The sequence below is a fragment of the Propithecus coquereli genome, unplaced genomic scaffold, assembly GCF_000956105.1.
Source record: "Propithecus coquereli isolate 6110/MARCELLA unplaced genomic scaffold, Pcoq_1.0 Scaffold279, whole genome shotgun sequence".
Taxonomy (NCBI): domain Eukaryota; kingdom Metazoa; phylum Chordata; class Mammalia; order Primates; family Indriidae; genus Propithecus; species Propithecus coquereli.
The window spans coordinates 1,056,534-1,073,756 of NW_012148385.1; the positions used below are offsets into that span (position 1 = coordinate 1,056,534).

The 17,223-nt window shown below is 36.9% G+C and overlaps 1 protein-coding gene across 1 annotated transcript in view; it reads right to left on the minus strand.

The window, feature by feature from the left end:
* Nucleotides 1–17,223, minus strand: part of STAT4 (signal transducer and activator of transcription 4) — a 101,729-nt gene that overhangs the window by 49,426 nt on the left and 35,080 nt on the right. The window contains exon 3 of the mRNA XM_012647922.1: nucleotides 534–632. Within this exon, the coding sequence (XP_012503376.1) occupies nucleotides 534–632 (99 nt within the window). The remainder of the gene's footprint in view (nucleotides 1–533; nucleotides 633–17,223) is intronic.

Here is a 17,223-nt window from a genome sequence, read left to right on the forward strand (position 1 = left end):
GTTAGACCTTCAAAAATAAATATCGGGGTATGATTTACTAAATTATGGAGGACGTCATTTGGAAAGTTGATTATCTACACACTCTTTCCTTTTTGTAAGGATTAACTGAAAAAGTATTCCTTAAGGACTTTGCTGATTATTCCTCTACTTGACTTTATGGGGACTCTGAATTCACTCAGCACAGTGGGATAAAAATGTAACCTAAAACATGTAAGGGCAAAGTACATTTAAACAATCAACAAGCAAGTATTTGTGGAGTTTCTGTAAGACAAAATTCCTGCTTGTGGACTGGTTTAGACTTGAGAGGTAGGACATACGAAGCTACGGAAAGGTTTAGAACAAGCTCAGCCTGTGAAATAAACAGACTGGTAGTTATCTCAACGTGGAGACAATCCCAGGGCCTTGATCGCAAGTGCCTGGCGGGATAGCGGCACCACTAACATAGGTAGAAGAAGCTGGAAAAAAACAAAAATTTCTGTTTCAGAAAAACTGAGTTCAAGGGATAACAAGATCACAAGTTCAGAAAATATTACCTGGACAGGCATGTTGGCTGCAGCCAGTATTCTCCTCTCTTCCCTTAAACAATTTGAGATAACCACAGCTACATGCATTGGATTTCCATGAAATTTTCCCTGAAAAAAAGTGAGCAAAAATAACATAAACACTTAAATACATGCATCGTAAGAAAAAAATCATTGCTTGAAAATCAATAATTATCTCCCAATAAATATGTAAAATTATTTGGGATTTACTCCAACAATCTGTTCTATAATAAAGCTATAGAAACTCAGACTGTGAACATAGATGCCTAAAGAGAGCATATTTCTCTCTTTGTCCTCAAAAATCACTTTAACAATTAAAAATGATTCTTGAACACCTCTTTAGGAAAGACCCCGAACACAGACTCAGGAGGGTCAGTTTACTTTAGGCTTAGGGCAGGTATTGAATATAAGAGTAACTTCCCTATAAATTATCAGGAAGCAGGTGGTCCCAGCTGTTCATTTGTTAACTCTGTGCATCATGGTCTGCTTTGTTTTGGTCCCTGTTTGGTGCTGTTCACGTCAACTAGCTCATAACTGTATTGGTATACTAGAGTGCAACTATACCACACATTTCACCAATAATATTTTTATGACATCTAACCATAAACATCTTTTTTTAACCAAGGTGAATGGTGCAGATATTGCACACTGGCAGCCTGTGGGCCTAATTCAGCCGCCAGGCACGCTGTGTATATTAAAATCCTGGAATCCCCAGGGTTGCCACAGTGCACACCAGTGAGTCCCGAGCACTCATCTACCTTACCTGCAAGGCCTCTGTGGGTGTCTGAGTTTTCTAACCTTGATTTACAGGACTAATATTTGAACACCACCATCATTTTACTTAATAGTGGCAAATTTCTTTGTTACTGGATTTTTTCCTAAGGCAGGATTAACAGGAAGCACAGTGGACAAATGCACTTATTCAGTTTCCTTCTGCCCTCCTCTTTCAAGGTGGTGCTAATATCCATGAAATGGACAAAAGGTCAAGAGCAGAAAAAATGAAATAATAATTCACAAAATGAAAAATTAACTACTAATCAAAAGGAGAAATGAATGGTAAGCCAAAGGGTCTTTCTAGGGAAAAAACGAGGTTATTGGTTGTAAACATTTTTATGGCTGTGACTGCTGCCCCAATTTTATCAGATGGTGCACCTTAATTAACACTGCTGTTTGTAAAACCAGGGTAAATACCAACTACCTGGATTCCTGCTCTTACATATTCTACAGTCTTCAAAACTTTTTTCTCCTTTAAATCAAAAATCTCCAAAAGAAAAAACAAAAATGAATTAACTGAAACTTAAAAGGTAAAAAAATGAAAATTATCCCATTATTAAGCAGGGATATCAAATTTCTGGTTTCTGCAGGTTGACAATTTCAGAGTCTCTCAAGTTAGAACTTTCTCCTGCTGTTAATTTTCCCATCTATTGATTTTTTTTATAACTTGTATTTCATTCCCAAGGAAAAGTTTTATTTCCTCATTTTGCATTCGATATATTTAAAAATTGTTCCATTGTTAAAAATAAATGCCTCCTTCTATGGATAATTTGGAAACTCTGTTATTAATGTAAACTTAAAAACTTTTCCCATCCAAGATCAAGAGTTCCTCTAAGAACCCAAGAATTGTCATTATTTGTCTTCGTTTTTCTCATTGTTACCGGAGTATTTCCATGTTGATCATTCAGATACTACCTTGCAACATTTCTCAGTTCTGTTGTACACTTTTTCATTTTCCTTTTTTACCTGAACTTTCTTTTACCTTCCTTTTCAGATTCAGTTTCCCCCATATCTCGTAAGGTTAAATTACTCATTTTTTCTCCTTTGTTAAGAGCCAGGAATCACCACTGTTTTCATCTAGGATATCTTTTCACTTTCCTTTTGCATTTTTCCTAACTTAGTTGCTCACTTAAACATATGAGACAAAAACATATTATGGAAAATTTATCACTATAGATTTAATACCAAATGAGTACTTTATTTTCCTAAATATCAAAGATCATGTTCACCTTTCAGTAGTTTCCAAGTACTCGAAACAACAGCAACAAAACAAACCCCTAAGTGTGTGTTGGTGGAAGGTAGGAAGGAAGGCAATGCCAGAGAAAGAGAAACTGCCCATTTTCTATAGTGTATCAGTCTCTCTCATGCATATGTATTGCAAAGACTTTTTCCTCTGGCTTGTTCTTTTCCCGTCTTCTAGTGTCAATGACCAGAAGTTATTAATTTTAATAAAGTCCTTTATTAATTTTTTCCTTTATGGTTGTTCTTTTTATGACTTGATCAAGAAATCTTTCCCTAAGCTGCAGTCATGGAGATTTTTTTCCTATATTATCTTTTTAGTCTTTGTGGTTTTGCCGTTAATTGTAATTCACTTGAAGCTTGTTACTAATAAGAGGTTCCTTTCACTTTTTTCCGTACGGATACCTGGTTCCAACAGCAGTTACCGAACATTCCGTTCTTTCACCACCACTCCGCTGGGCCAATGTGTCACAAATCAAGTGTCCATGTGCGGGTGGTCTTGCTTCTAGACTTCATTCCATTTTATGGGTCTATCTGCTTCATCAACAGATTATCTTTATTACTAGAGCTTTGTAATAAGTCTTGAAGTCAAGTAGAATAGGTTTCCTTTGCATTTCCATATAATTTTAGAATCAGCTTGTCAAGTCTCATATAGACACACACATGCACACACACACACACATGCATTCTGGTTGAGAGTTTGAATGACACTAAATCTTTAGATAAATTTAAGGAGATTTCGCATCTTTATAATTGTGTTCTAATCCATTTATTTAGGTCTTCTTTAATGTCTATTTAAATTATAATATTCTACATAGGAATCTTATACATCTTTTGTTAGGCTTATTTCTATGTAGTTTGTATTTATTTATTTATTTATTTTTGGAGACAGAGTCTTGCTCTCTTGCCCGGGCTAGAGTGCCGTGGCGTCAGCCTAGCTCACAGCAACCTCAAACTCCTGGGCTTAAGCAATCCTTCTGCCTCAGCCTCCCAAGTAGCTGGGACTACAGGCATGCGCCACCATGCCCGGCTAATTTTTTCTATATAGTTTTAGTTGTCCAGCTAATTTCTTTCTATTTTTAGTAGAGATGGGGTCTCGCTCTTGTTCAGGCTGGTCTCGAACTCCTGACCTCGAGCGATCCTCCCGCCTTGGCCTCCCAGAGTGCTAGGATTACAGGTGTGAGCCACTGCACCTGGCCTAGTTTGTATTTTTTAATACTAGAACAAATATCTATCTTTCCTAATTGTTTTTTGCTAGTATATAGAAATATAATTGATTTTTGTATAATGATTTTGAATCCAGCAACCTTGTTAAACCCTTATTGATCCTAATAGTGTATCTGTAATATCTCTTATCAATTCTAAAATTTTATCTGTAGGTTCTTGTGGATTTTGTGCACACACAAGTCACATCTTATATAAACACTAATAGAATTTTTCTTCTTTTTGGTTATCTAATTTCCATCAGGTTTTTGCCTTTGTCCTAAGACTTTAGAATTTAGGAATGTATCAGTTAATTCTCAAATATAGGAATTTTCTATTTATCTTTCTTTTTTTTTTTTTACTGATTTCTAGGATAATTTAGTGATCCCTTTAAATTTGTTGAGACTTATTCTGTGGTCTAGCATATGAATATTTTGTAAATGTTTCATGTGAGCTTGTGAAAATGTATTTTCTGCAGTTGTTGGCTGCAGATGTTTTATACAGGTTCATGAAACCAAAGTTGTTAATTGTTTTGTTTGAATTTCTGTCTCCTTGCTGATTTGTTTGAATTTCTGTATCCTTGCTGCTTTTTTTGCCTGAATCATGTTATCAGTTATCGAAAGAGATACGTTAAAATCTACTTTGTGAATTTTTCTCCTTGTGGTTCTGTCATACACATTTAGACTTTTTGCATTTACTGGTGAGTAAAATCTTTCATTACTACAAGCTGACCTTTATCTCTGATAATGCTTTTTGCCTTTAAATAAAAATATAAACTGTATTATAATGCTTTTCATCACCCAGATTCTTATTGAAAGAACTCGATTTATTTCAACATAAATATAGATATTTAATCATATATCAGTATTGTGCACATATAAAAGGGAAACCGTACATGAAATAAATTGGCTAATGTCTTCCTAAAATTCTGTACTTATTTGAATTAAACTTTTCTGAATCTCTTTTAAACTCAGATTCATTGGCACACATATTTTTCCATAAAATAATGTCCTTTGGGCCATCAAGAATGTCAGTGGTCCCTCATTTCTTTAGAGTGTGCACAACTATTATCTTCATTCTGTCAGTTTTGATGGTGTCACTTTTCTGATCTTACCAGAATTTCTCAGTACATGGTTTTGAGACAAGAACCAGAACTCACATTCCATCTGCAAATGGTCTTTAAATGGTTTGTTGACTGAAACATTAAGAGATTGTAATGCTCTGGTTATACTGTCATGATTAACAACCACATCAACCACATGATTAACAACCACATGATTAACAACCACATCACTATACTTATAGGTGAGATTATTATTTCACTCTTCAGATAGATGTCCATGAAATCTTCCACAATGAGAATATATGGTAGATTCCCCAGATGTCTATTCTGGAAGACTTCTAATCAGTTTTTCATCAGCTCAGCCACCATCCATCCACTCTTGTGGTTCACTCCCAATAGTACCTTTGAAGAAATTCCTATTCTGAGACACTGTTTACAGTTTAAAATTAAATATGGTGGCAACTTCAGCAATCAGCAGCTAGACATAAGAGCACAATGATATGCTGCTTTTTATAACCTGGATTCATAATCCTGATATCCTTAAAGATCCTTTTGCATTGACAGTGTAATTTTAAGTCTTGCCAAGGAAAACCAATTCCCAACTCTCTAGCATTACTTCTTTGGTTAAACGCATATTAATATTTTCATTTTTCCTTGATGACATGCTGAAAGTGTTTTCTGTTCAGTCAGCAGGATGTTTCTGAAAAACTGATATTGTACATCTTAATGACAATACTGTGCAATGCATGATTTGTTTACTCCAGGCTCTTACTGTGCTGAGATTTTTTTAAATCTATTTTGAGGGATTTGGCAATTTTTCTTGCCACTGTTGCTTTGTGTATGATAGGCAATCTACTTTGCATACATTTCAGTAATAAAATATAATACGACTTTATCTACTTGTGGGTGTCTTCCTTTCTTACATCCATAAAGCACTTTATTGTTGCTTTCCAAGAAACTATGAAATTTGGGATCAGCCATCCAGTGACAAATATTTGCTTAACAAATATAAAATTTGTACCTTGCTGATTTGTTCCCATCTCCTTCTGCACACATGACAACTATTTGTTTCAATCCTAAATCAGGGCGTTATATTTTGTTGACATTTTAAACAGCAATTAAGTTCAACATATGTTGTATCAACAGTGCATATAATTCAACTGCAGTGATAACAACATGAACAGCTATGACCCAGTTTCACATCACGAGCAATGACAACAATGCTGTGATTGCTACGTGGCATCAGCAATTAAGAGGTTTTATCAATTGCAAGATGCATTCTGATTTCAGAGATGTTACAGTGTGGGGAAAAGGTGTCTTAGAACGAATGAATATGCTGTTTTATTCTTTTTTGGTACTTTATGCTAAATTTCTTGGTTTTACTTCAGATTCCCTTTCTACCGCCGCTCCATCTAATTTCTAAATTTGACTTGGCATTAAAGAGTAACTTGTCATTCATTTGCTCTTTTTCTTCCAAATGTTCTAAGGAGGACCAGAGTCAGAAGCAACCGATGTGAGAAGGCCTGCTCAAAATAATCTCCTCCATTCAGGTGACACAGAGCCTGAGATTTCACAAGTAGACATTCACTCCTTTGAGTCCTTTTCACGATAATCCTCTTTAAAATGTAAACACACCTGAAAGAGTTAGCACCAAATTTAACTAATTTTCTCTGTGTTGTGAAGGGTTTATCAGGTGGTATTCTCTGGCTGCAGTGACCTGGCAACTGCAGGATGAGAGTAATGGGTCCTGGGTCAAATAAAAGGAGAAGTTTCAGGAGATCCCTGAAAGAGGACGGCATTAGTGACCAAAGGGGTTGTGGGATTCTGAAGAAACACACACCTCACAACAGTACTAGCTTGAGTTCCACCAGCAACTGACCCTGAGACAAGGATCCCAGTGGGAATTGATCCCCAAAAACACCGCTAGAGGAGTGGGCAAGTGAGACAAGGAAGAGAAGGCATCCAGTAAAGGGTGCGCTATCAAGCCATTTGCTATGATGGGCTGAGAACTCTGGAAGTCAGTGTAGAACATGTGACTTAGAGTTATCTACTCAACAACTTAGGGAACTAGAGTATTTTTATATCAGCTCTTCTCAGCTATCATTATAGATAAAAAAAAAAATGAGTTGCTGGTAGTCGAAATTCTACTTGGTTGATCTAAAATGATAAGGCCAAGAGGATATGGGCAGGACACCGCCACCTCTGCTATGCCAGCCCTTCTCCTAACCTCAATTTGAATAATTTTTTACTTCTCATTTTTTTAACTACCTGCACTCAAATGTTGATTGGGATATGAAGCTTTTGTCTCTACAGAGTAAAATGTGTTCACTTTTTTTTTTTTATTGTAATTCTGCGATCTACTGCATACTTCTGGTTGCCAGCTAGCTTTCTCCGCTTTTATCATCACAATTACTGCTGTTAAGTAATTTTTATCCTTGTCCAATGTCAAGCACATTGGCCAGTTTCTACATAATAGCATGGTCTCAACTTCAGTTTCTTATTATTTCCTTGTCTTTATTCTGAGCATGCAATTCTTCTTAATGGTGTCTACTTTATCCTTTCTTGCCAGAGTCATAGGTATGTCTACAGTGAAAAAAAGTAAACTTATTAAATTAAAGAGCTGATCTACTTAAGTATGTTTAATACAGAATGGTTAGTTTAATAACTTTAAAAAGTGATTGTCTTTCATAATAAAATCTCTCAGCATACTAGGAATAGAGAGGAACTTCCTCAACTTGATAAAGAACATCTATAAAAAATCTACAGGTAATATACTTAATCACAAAAAACGAGATGTTTTTCTGCTAAGGCCAAGAACAAAGTTAGGATGTCCCAACTCACCACTCCTATTCAGGATCATGTTGGAAGTAATAACTAATGCAATAAGGCAAGAAAAGGAAAAGAAGTGTACAAATTGAGATGGAAGTAATAAAATTATCTTTGTTCATAGATGAAGTGATTGTCTATGTAGAAAATCCCAAAGAATACATACACAAAGAAAACCCTTCAGGAACTAATCATTATAGCAAGGGTACAGGATGCAAGGTTGATATATAAATATACACAATATATATAATACCACTTATATTAGCACAAAAATGAAATAGGCATAAATTTAACAATATATATAAGATCTATTTGAGGAATATTACAAAACTCTAATGAAAAAAATCGAAGAGGAATTAAATAAGGCCGAGTACAGTAGCTCATGCCTGTAATCCTAGCACTTCGGAGGCTTAGGCAGGAGGATCACTTGAGGCCAGGAGTTTGAGAACAGCCTAGGCAACATAACAAGACTCTGTCTCTACAAAAAATTTAAAAATTAGCCAGGCATGGTGGTGCACACCTGTAGACTCAGCCACTTGGGAGGCTGAGGCAGGAGGATCACTTGAGCCCAGGAGTCAGAGGTTGCAGTAAGCTATGATCACGCTACTGAACTCCAGCCTGGGTGACAGAATGAGACCCCCATCTCTTAAAAAATAAAAAAAAGAACTAAATTTCATGTTCAATTTGTACAGGAATCAATAGATAGGAAGACTCAATATTGTGAAGGTGTCAATTCTTCCCAACTAATCTACGGATTCAATGAAATCCCAATCAAAATCCTAGCAAGGTTTTTTGTGGATATTGACAAACTAATTTTTAAGTTTATATGGAGAGGTTTTCTAGATATAAGATCGTATCATCAGCAAAGAGTGATAGCCTGACCTCTTCTGCCCCCACTGGGGTGCCCTTGATTTCCTTCTCTTGTCTGATTGCTCTGGCTAGGACTTCTAGCACTATGTTCAATAGAAGCTATGATAGAGGGCAACCTTGTCTGGTTCCAGTTCTAAGCAGGGATGTTTTCAATTTTTCCCCATTCAGTATGATATTAGCTGTGGGCTTGTCACATATGGCTACGATATGATCTTATATCTAGAAAACCCCAAAGATTTGGCCATGAGACTACTGGAATTGATAAGCAAATTCTGCAAAGTCTCAGGTTACAAAACGAATGTACGCAAATCAGTAGCATTACTATATGTCAACGACAGTCAAACTGAAAATCAAATGAAAGACTTGATACCCTTCACAATAGCAGCAAAGAAAATAAAATACCTAAAAATATATTTAACTAAGGAGGTGAAATACCTTCTATGAAACACTGAAGAAGGAAATAGCAGAGGATGTAGACAGGTGGAAAACCATACCATGCTCATGGGGCAGCAGAATCAACATTGTTAAAATGTCTATACTACCCAAAGTGATCTACAGATTCAATGCAACCTCTATTAAAATACCAACCTCATTTTTCACAGATCTAGAAAAAATAATTCTACACTTTGTATGGAACCAGAGAAGACCCTGTATAGCAAAAGCAATCTTAAGCAAAAAGAACAAATTGCGAGGCATCAATTTACCAGACTTCAAGCTATGCTACAAGGGTATAGCATGGTACTGGCACAAGAACAGAGACATAGACCAATGGAACAGAACTGAGAACCCAGATATAAAACCATCCTCATATAGCTATCTAATCTTTGACAAGGCACACAAAAACATACACTGGGGAAAAGAATCCTCATTTAGTAAATGGTGCTGGGAAAATTTGACAGCCCATGTAGAAGACTGAAACAGGATCCGCACCTCTCACCTCTCACAAAAATCAACTCACGGTGGATAACAGACTTAAACCTAAGGTATGAAACTATAAGAACTCTAGAAGACAATGTTGGAAAAACTCTTATAGACATTTGCCTAGGGAAAGAATTTATGAAGAAGACCCCAAAGGCAATCACAGCAACAATAAAAATAAATAAATGGGACCTGATCAAATTAAAAAGCTTCTGCAAAGCCAAGGAAACTATCACAAGAGCAAACAGACAACCTACAGAATGGGAGAAAATATTCACGTGCTACACATCCAATACAGGGCTGATAACTAGAATCTATATAGAACTCAGGAAAATCAACAAGAAAAAAATCAAACAACCCATTAAAGAGTGGGCAAAGGACATGAACAGAAACTTTTCAAAAGAAGACACACTGATGGCCAACAAACATATGACAAAATGCTCAACATCTTAATAATCAAGGAAATGCAAATCAAAACCACAATGAGATATCACCTAACTCCAGTGAGAATGGCCTTTATCAAAAAGTCTCCCAAAACAATAAATGTTGGCATGGATGCAGAGAGATAGGAACACTCATACACTGCTGGTAGGACTGCAAACTAGTACAACTTCTGTGGAAAGTAATACGGACATACCTCAAAGAGCTAAAAGTAGAACTACCATTTGATCCAGCAATCCCATTACTGGGCATCTACCTGAAGGAAAAAAAGACATTCTATAAAAAAGACATCTGCACTAGAATGTTTATAGCAGCACAATTCACAATTGCAAAGATTCGAGTGCCCATGAATACATGAGTGGATTAATAAAATGTGGTATATATATATATACTGTGGAGTTCCACACAGCCACAAAAACCAATGGTGATCTAGCACCTCTTGTATTATCCTGGATAGAGCTGGAGCCTATTCAATTAAGTATCACAAGAATGGAAAAACAAGCACTATATATATGTACTTACCATCAAATTGGCATTAACTGATCAACACTAATGTGCACATTTAGTAGGAACATTCATCGGGTGTAGGGCAGATGGGAGGGGGGTCAGGGGGATGGGTATATTCACACCTAATGGGTGCGGTGCACACCATCTGGGGAATGGACACCCTTGAAGCTCTGACTCAGGTGGGGCAAAGGCCGTATATGTAACCTAGACATTTGTACCCCCCTAATGTGCTGAAATTTAAAAAAAAGTTTATATGGAGAGGCAAATGACCCAGAATAGCCATAAAATCGAAGGACAAAAACGAAGTTGGAGGACTGACACTACGGACTTCAAGACTCTCTCCAAAGCTAAAGTAATCAAGACAGTGTAGTGTCAGCAAAAGAATAGACAAATAGATTAATGGAACAGAATAGACAGTTCAGAAATAGACCCACATAAATATAGTTAACTGATCTTTGCCAAAGGGGCAAAGGCAATACAATGGAGTAAAGATAGTCTTTTCAACAAATGGTGAGGGAACAGCTGGATGTCCACAAGGAAAAACGAATCTAGACACAGACCTTACATCCTTCACAAAAATTAACTCAAAGTGGACCACAGACCTAAACGTAAAATGCAAAACTACAAAACTCCTAGAATATAACATAGGAGAAAATCCAAATGACCTTGAGTTTGGTGATAACTTTTTAGACAACACCAAAGGCACAATCCATGAAAGAACAAATTGATTAGGTGAACTTCATTAACATTAAATTTTTCTGCTCTGTGAAAGACACTATTTTTTTTTTTTGAGACAGTGTCTCGCTTTGTTGCCCGGGCTAGAGTGCTGTGGCGTCAGCCTAGGTCACAGCAACCTCAAACTCCTGGGCTCAAGTGATCCTTCTGCCTCAGTCTCCCGAGTACCTGGGACTACAGGCATGCGCCACCACGCCCAGCTAATTTTTTCTATATAGTTTTAGTTGTCCAGCCAATTTCTTTCTATTTTTAGTAGAAACGGGGGTCTCGCTCTTGCTCAGGCTGGTCTTGAACTCCTGACTTCAAATGATCCTCCCTCCTCGGCCTCCCATAGTGCTAGGATTACAGGTGTGAGCCACCATGCCCGGCCGATGAAAGACACTATTAAGGAGTAAAAATTCAACACAAATTGGGGGAAAATATTTGCAAAAGATAGATCTGATAAAGGACTATTATGCAAAGTATGAAAAGAACTTTTAAAACTCAACAAGAAGAAAACAAACCCAATATAAAAATGAGCCGATCATCTTGACAGACACATCACCAAAGAAGACATACAGACGGCAAATAAGCATATGGAAAGATGCTCTAAATCATATGTTATCAGCAAAATGGAAATTAAAACAACAATGAGATACTACCATGCATCTATGAACACTGACAATATCAAATGCTGACAAGGATGTACAGCAACAGGAACTCTCATTTGTTGCTAGTGGGAATGCAAAATGACACAGCTATTTTGGAAGATAGTTTGGCAGTTTCTTATAAAACTAAACATACATTTGCCACGTGATCCAGCAATCACATCCCTTTACCCAAAGGGGTTGAAAACTCATTTCTACACAAAAACCTGCACTTGGATGTTTACAGCAGCTTTATTGCAAAACTTTGGAAGCAATCAAGATATCCTTCCATATGTGAATAGAGAAATAAACTTTGGCACATCCAGATGATAGAATATTATTCAGCACTAAAAAGAAATGAGTTATGAAGCCATGAAAAGACATGGATATAACTTAAATGCATACTGCTAAGTGAAAGAAGCCAATCTGAAAAGGCTACATACTATATGATTCCAACTATGTGACATTCTAGAAAAGTCAAAACTATGGAGACGGTAAAAAAGATCAGTGGTTGCCAGAGGTTAGAGGGGAGAGAGGGAGTGAGGGATGAATAGGTGGAGCACAGGAGATTTTTTTTTTTTTTTTTTTTTTAGACAGAATCTCACTCTTTTTGCCCAGGCTAGAGTGAGTGCCGTGGCGTTCGCCTAGCTCACAGCAACCTCACATTCCTGGGCTCAAGTAATCCTTCTGCCTCAGCCTCCCGAGTAGCTGGGACTACAGGCATGCGCCACCATGCCCGGCTAATTTTTTCTATATATTTTTAGTTGTCCAATTAATTTCTTTCTAATTTTAGTAGAGACAGGGGTCTCGCTCTTGCTCAGGCTGGTCTCGAACTCCTGAGCTGAAACAATCCACCCGCCTCGGCCTCCCAGAGAGCTAGGATTACAGGCGTGAGCCACCGCGCCTGGCCCATAGGAGATTTTTAGGGCAATGAAACTATTCTGTATGATAATATTATGGTGGGTACATGACATTATGCATTTGTTAAAACCCATAGAACTGTGTAACACAAAGAGTGAACCCTAATGTAAATTATGGATTTTAGTTAATAATAATATAATATTGATTCATCAGTTGTAACAAATATACCACAGTAATGTAAGATGTAGGGGAAACTTCTGGAGGGGAGGCTAAGGGGGCATATGGGAACTCTGTACTTTCCGCTCAAATTTTCTATGACCCTAAGACTGCTCTAAAAAAGAAATCTTTTTTATTTTTTAAAATTGTCTTATTCCAGTTACGGTTCTTACATGCTCTTTTTGCTCTTCCCCTTGCCAGAAATGAATGAATTCAAATGAATGAGGTTGTTTGCCTCCTGCACTAAAAGTTAGCTGTAAATTCTCTCATTACCGCAAAGGTTTTCTTAATACAAGAGAAATAAGGTACAGATTCTCAATGGGCATAAATTATTAATGCCCTATTATTTATGCTAATAATAGTACATTCATCTTAAACTAGCTAAAAAGTAGCTGCAGGTATAGATAGCTTGTCTTTGTTTTTCAAAGAAACTCCTTCTTAAAGGCATCAAGTATGTCTTCTGTAAGTTCTGAGTACGTTTCCTGCATAACATTCTATGTCTGTGAAGACTTGACGCTTCGTGACAATTGCTCTGAAAGGCAGCCGGAGAGCCCTCTGTACGAAGTCAGGGACTTGGTTCTGTGTGACCTTAGGTAAGTCACTTCTTAACCTTCATTGCTTTAATTGTCCCGTTAGTCAGTTAGGATAGTAAGACTTGTGATTCATCACAGAGCATGTCAGACAATTGAGAAAGAGCTTTGTAACTTGTAAAATATCCGGTTTAATATAAATATATGGAGTTTTCTATGTTGCCTCATGGACGTATTAGGAGAGTGTAAAGCTCATAAATGGTAAAATCGACAAAAACAGAAGATAAACATCTTCCTATTAGTTTCAGAGAAATCACCAAAACTCATTATAAAAAGCCAATGAAGTAAGACTGAGTTGTGTTCCAGGAAATAGATTTATGTGAATATGAAAGAAATTCCAGAAAAAGGAAGACTATTGTATTTGGGGGTTTTCAAAATACAAGACAGTGGGGACTTTCCTGGCACTTTTTCAGGACTAACTCGCACATGCACACGAATACACTGGAAGCTGCTCTGAATAAAAAATTAACTCACACAAGCTAGCAATTAGCAATAATAATACAGTGCTTTCACCTGAACATAATTCACATCCTCTTTGGAAAAAAAATCATTCACACTACACTTTCTTTGCACAGAAAAAGACCTGGGAAGGAACACGTCCAGATGTCACCAATGATTATCTTTGGACAATGAGATTGGGGAAAACACTTTCACTTAAATTCTTTGGTATTGTTAGATTTTTTTTTTTAATTAAGCATGTGTTGCTTTCATGATCAAAACTAAACAAGAAGTGCTAAAGTACATACTTATATCTTCCACACCAGGTCCTTCTCTTTGCTTGATTTACGCAGGGGTTTTTGTAAAAGATGAATGTTAGCTTTGAAAATGTTAATCAGGTGAAAAGACAAGAAAAGAGAGTTGGAGTCCAGTCACCATTATGACAACTAAAATTTAGTGCTCACAGGGAATTCACATTGTTGTAATTAAGAGGAATAAATTGCTTAATTCAAAAATGACAGGAAGAGAAAAAGGTAGATGTTAGCAAACTATACTTATTATTTATGTTTGAATATACGAATAATAGAACCTGCTACATACTGAGTACCTATTTATGCGCAGGGTGCTTTACAGGCTTTGTTTTTACGCTGACAATAGCCTGCAAAGTATATATTGGGCAGCCCAGGGGTCATGCCATTTGTGAAAAGTCCTAGAGCAAGAAAGTCAAGGAAAAGAATGCCTCAAATCCAGGTGTTTCTCATTCTACAACCTATGACTTTCCAAATCACTACTTCCTTTTAAAAACTGATTCCTTCTTTATTTAACCAGACCCTGTGAGCCACAGCTGCATTTAATTTTTTTTTCCCTGAAAAATAACTTTATGATATTTTATATGATAAATTTGTTCAGGGCTAACCATTATTTGTGGAACCTCAAGATAGCTGCAGTGGTTAAACAAACCAAGAGAAAATAACCATGTGTTTGATTATAAAATGATTAAGTCACTTTTCATGAGATAGCTTAGGCTGTAGTACCCTGACAGTTCTACTTGCTGTTGGTAGAGGCAATGTGCCATGGTCTGTGGGTGTACCTGCATGGTCTTCCTAGGTATGCCAGGAATGCAAGGCCCTGACCATTCTTGGTTTTTTTTGTTCGTTTGTTTGAGACATAGTCTCACTCTATCACCCTGGCTAGTGGTGTCATCATAGCTCACAGCAACCTCAAGCTCCTGGGCTCAAGAGATCCTCCTGCCTCAGCCTCCTGAGTAGCTGGGACTATAGGCACGTGCCACCACACCTGACTAGTTTTTCTATTTTTTGTAGAGACTGGGTCTCACTCTTGCTCAGGCTGGTCTCAAACTCTTGACCTCAATCCATCCTCCCACCTCAGCCTCCCAGAGTGAGGCACAGCACCCAGCCCCTGACCATTCTTTACTTGTGCCATTTCTCAGGGTTATATTGGTAGCAGGCAACCTTGAAGGGCAAGGTAACATCTGCCTCCAGCCAAAGAGTGGGTTTGCTTCCTTAGCTATAAAAGCAGTTAATTCCTAAAGTTCAGCGTTCCTCTCCTGTAATGCAACCCATTGAGTGTGCAAATACCCATGATGGGCCCACTGTGTCACCTCCATGTGTAGGACTTGGGGCACATGGAGAACCAGTGCAAATGAGCACAAAGCTCTGACTACTGCTTTTGCTTTGAATAATAAAGGTTTTTTTTGTCTTTGATCTAGAAGTCTCATGTCTTTTTCTAGTGCCTCTGAAACAGTAACAAGCTGTGTTAGCTTGCAAGAAGGATAAAATCCTAGACCCTGCACAGTTCTTGATAGTTGCTTGTGTTGTAACACTTATCACATAGCATTTCCATTTTTGTGTCTATGTCTGATTTCCCACCTAGACTCAGCATCTTTCAAAAGCAGGGATTGGTCTTCTTTAAGATTAATCTTGAAATAGCTGTCACCTCATAGGAACCTCATAAATGCTTGCTGAATGATCAAATAAGAGGATGAATAAATTATAATAATCCCCTCCTGAGAGAAAAATGGAAAAAAGCATATTGTTCAATCTCTGTGTTGGTAAAGACCTCTGTCTTTAAATCCTTCTGGAGTTTTTATTAGTTATTTAGCCCTAGTAGCCATAAAGATATAAAACTAGAGTCTTGAGATTATTTGGAAGAGGACAACAGGGAATGAAATACCCCTGGAGATGGCAATTTTGCTTTTCAAAGGCTGAATGGGATCCTCACTCTAGTTGACCAGTGTCATTGGTAGTGAGACTGCCTTAAGGAAAATTGAACCATGAGGGCTGTTCCTTCAGTGGGGATGATGTCACCAGCTCAATGTGTGGTAAGATAGATCCTCTACTGAGGGTTAAAGAATCTGTGTCCTTCCCTTATGTCTTATAAGATCATTGTGTCACCCTTTCACCCTTACTCCATGATAAAAATAGATACATCATCATCATCATTACAGAGTGTTTAGACAACATTATAAGGACAAGAAAATGTAATATTAAATGTAAATATTAGTGTAGAAGGCATGTACATCTTTCTTATTGATATATATCTAGAAAAAAAGAGACTCATAAAAAATTCTAGAAGGAATATACAAGATGACATGATTTTCTCTACACTGGGAATAACCATCTAAAGCTGGGAATAGGGAAAATTTTATATTCGAACTAAGAGGAAAAATAATTTTAAAAACAGAAATAAATTTAACAAGAAAGATACAGATCTTACATGAATTAAACTAGGGTCATACTGAAAACTTTAAATAAGATCTGTGAAGGCATAAATTAAAAACAAATTTTAGCATGTGAGAGACTTATAGCATCATAAAAATGTTAATTGTCCCAAAACGAATATGTGTATTTAATGCAATTAAAGTTAGACTCTCAAGTTGCTTTTGGAGGGTTTTGGGTTGAAGGAAAGATTCAAAAGTGGTCTTAAAGGTTATATGGAAGAAGAAATGTCTAACAATAGCTAAGAAAATCATAAAGCTAATTAATTTTTCAGTGCTTAAAATATGTCAGGGAATTTTTGGACTGCTCTGTTTGCCTCATTTAACTCTCACAACTGCTTGTGATAAATGCTGTCATCCTGATTTTATAGCTAAGTAAACTGAGATAGAGAGATGTTAAGCAACTTTTAGCCAGGATTCCATTTGACTCCAGAGTGTTGAATAGTTCATTGTCTCCAAGCTGAGGGAGGGAGGATTTGCCTTAGAAGATTCTGAAATATACTATAAAGCCACTGTAACCAATAGTATTGACATATAGCTAGATTAGCAGAGCACAATAGTGAGTTATGGAGAAAATATTAAATAAGAAAATAACATAAAAAGATGGTATTTCGGTCCAGTGAAAAAGTGCTTACTT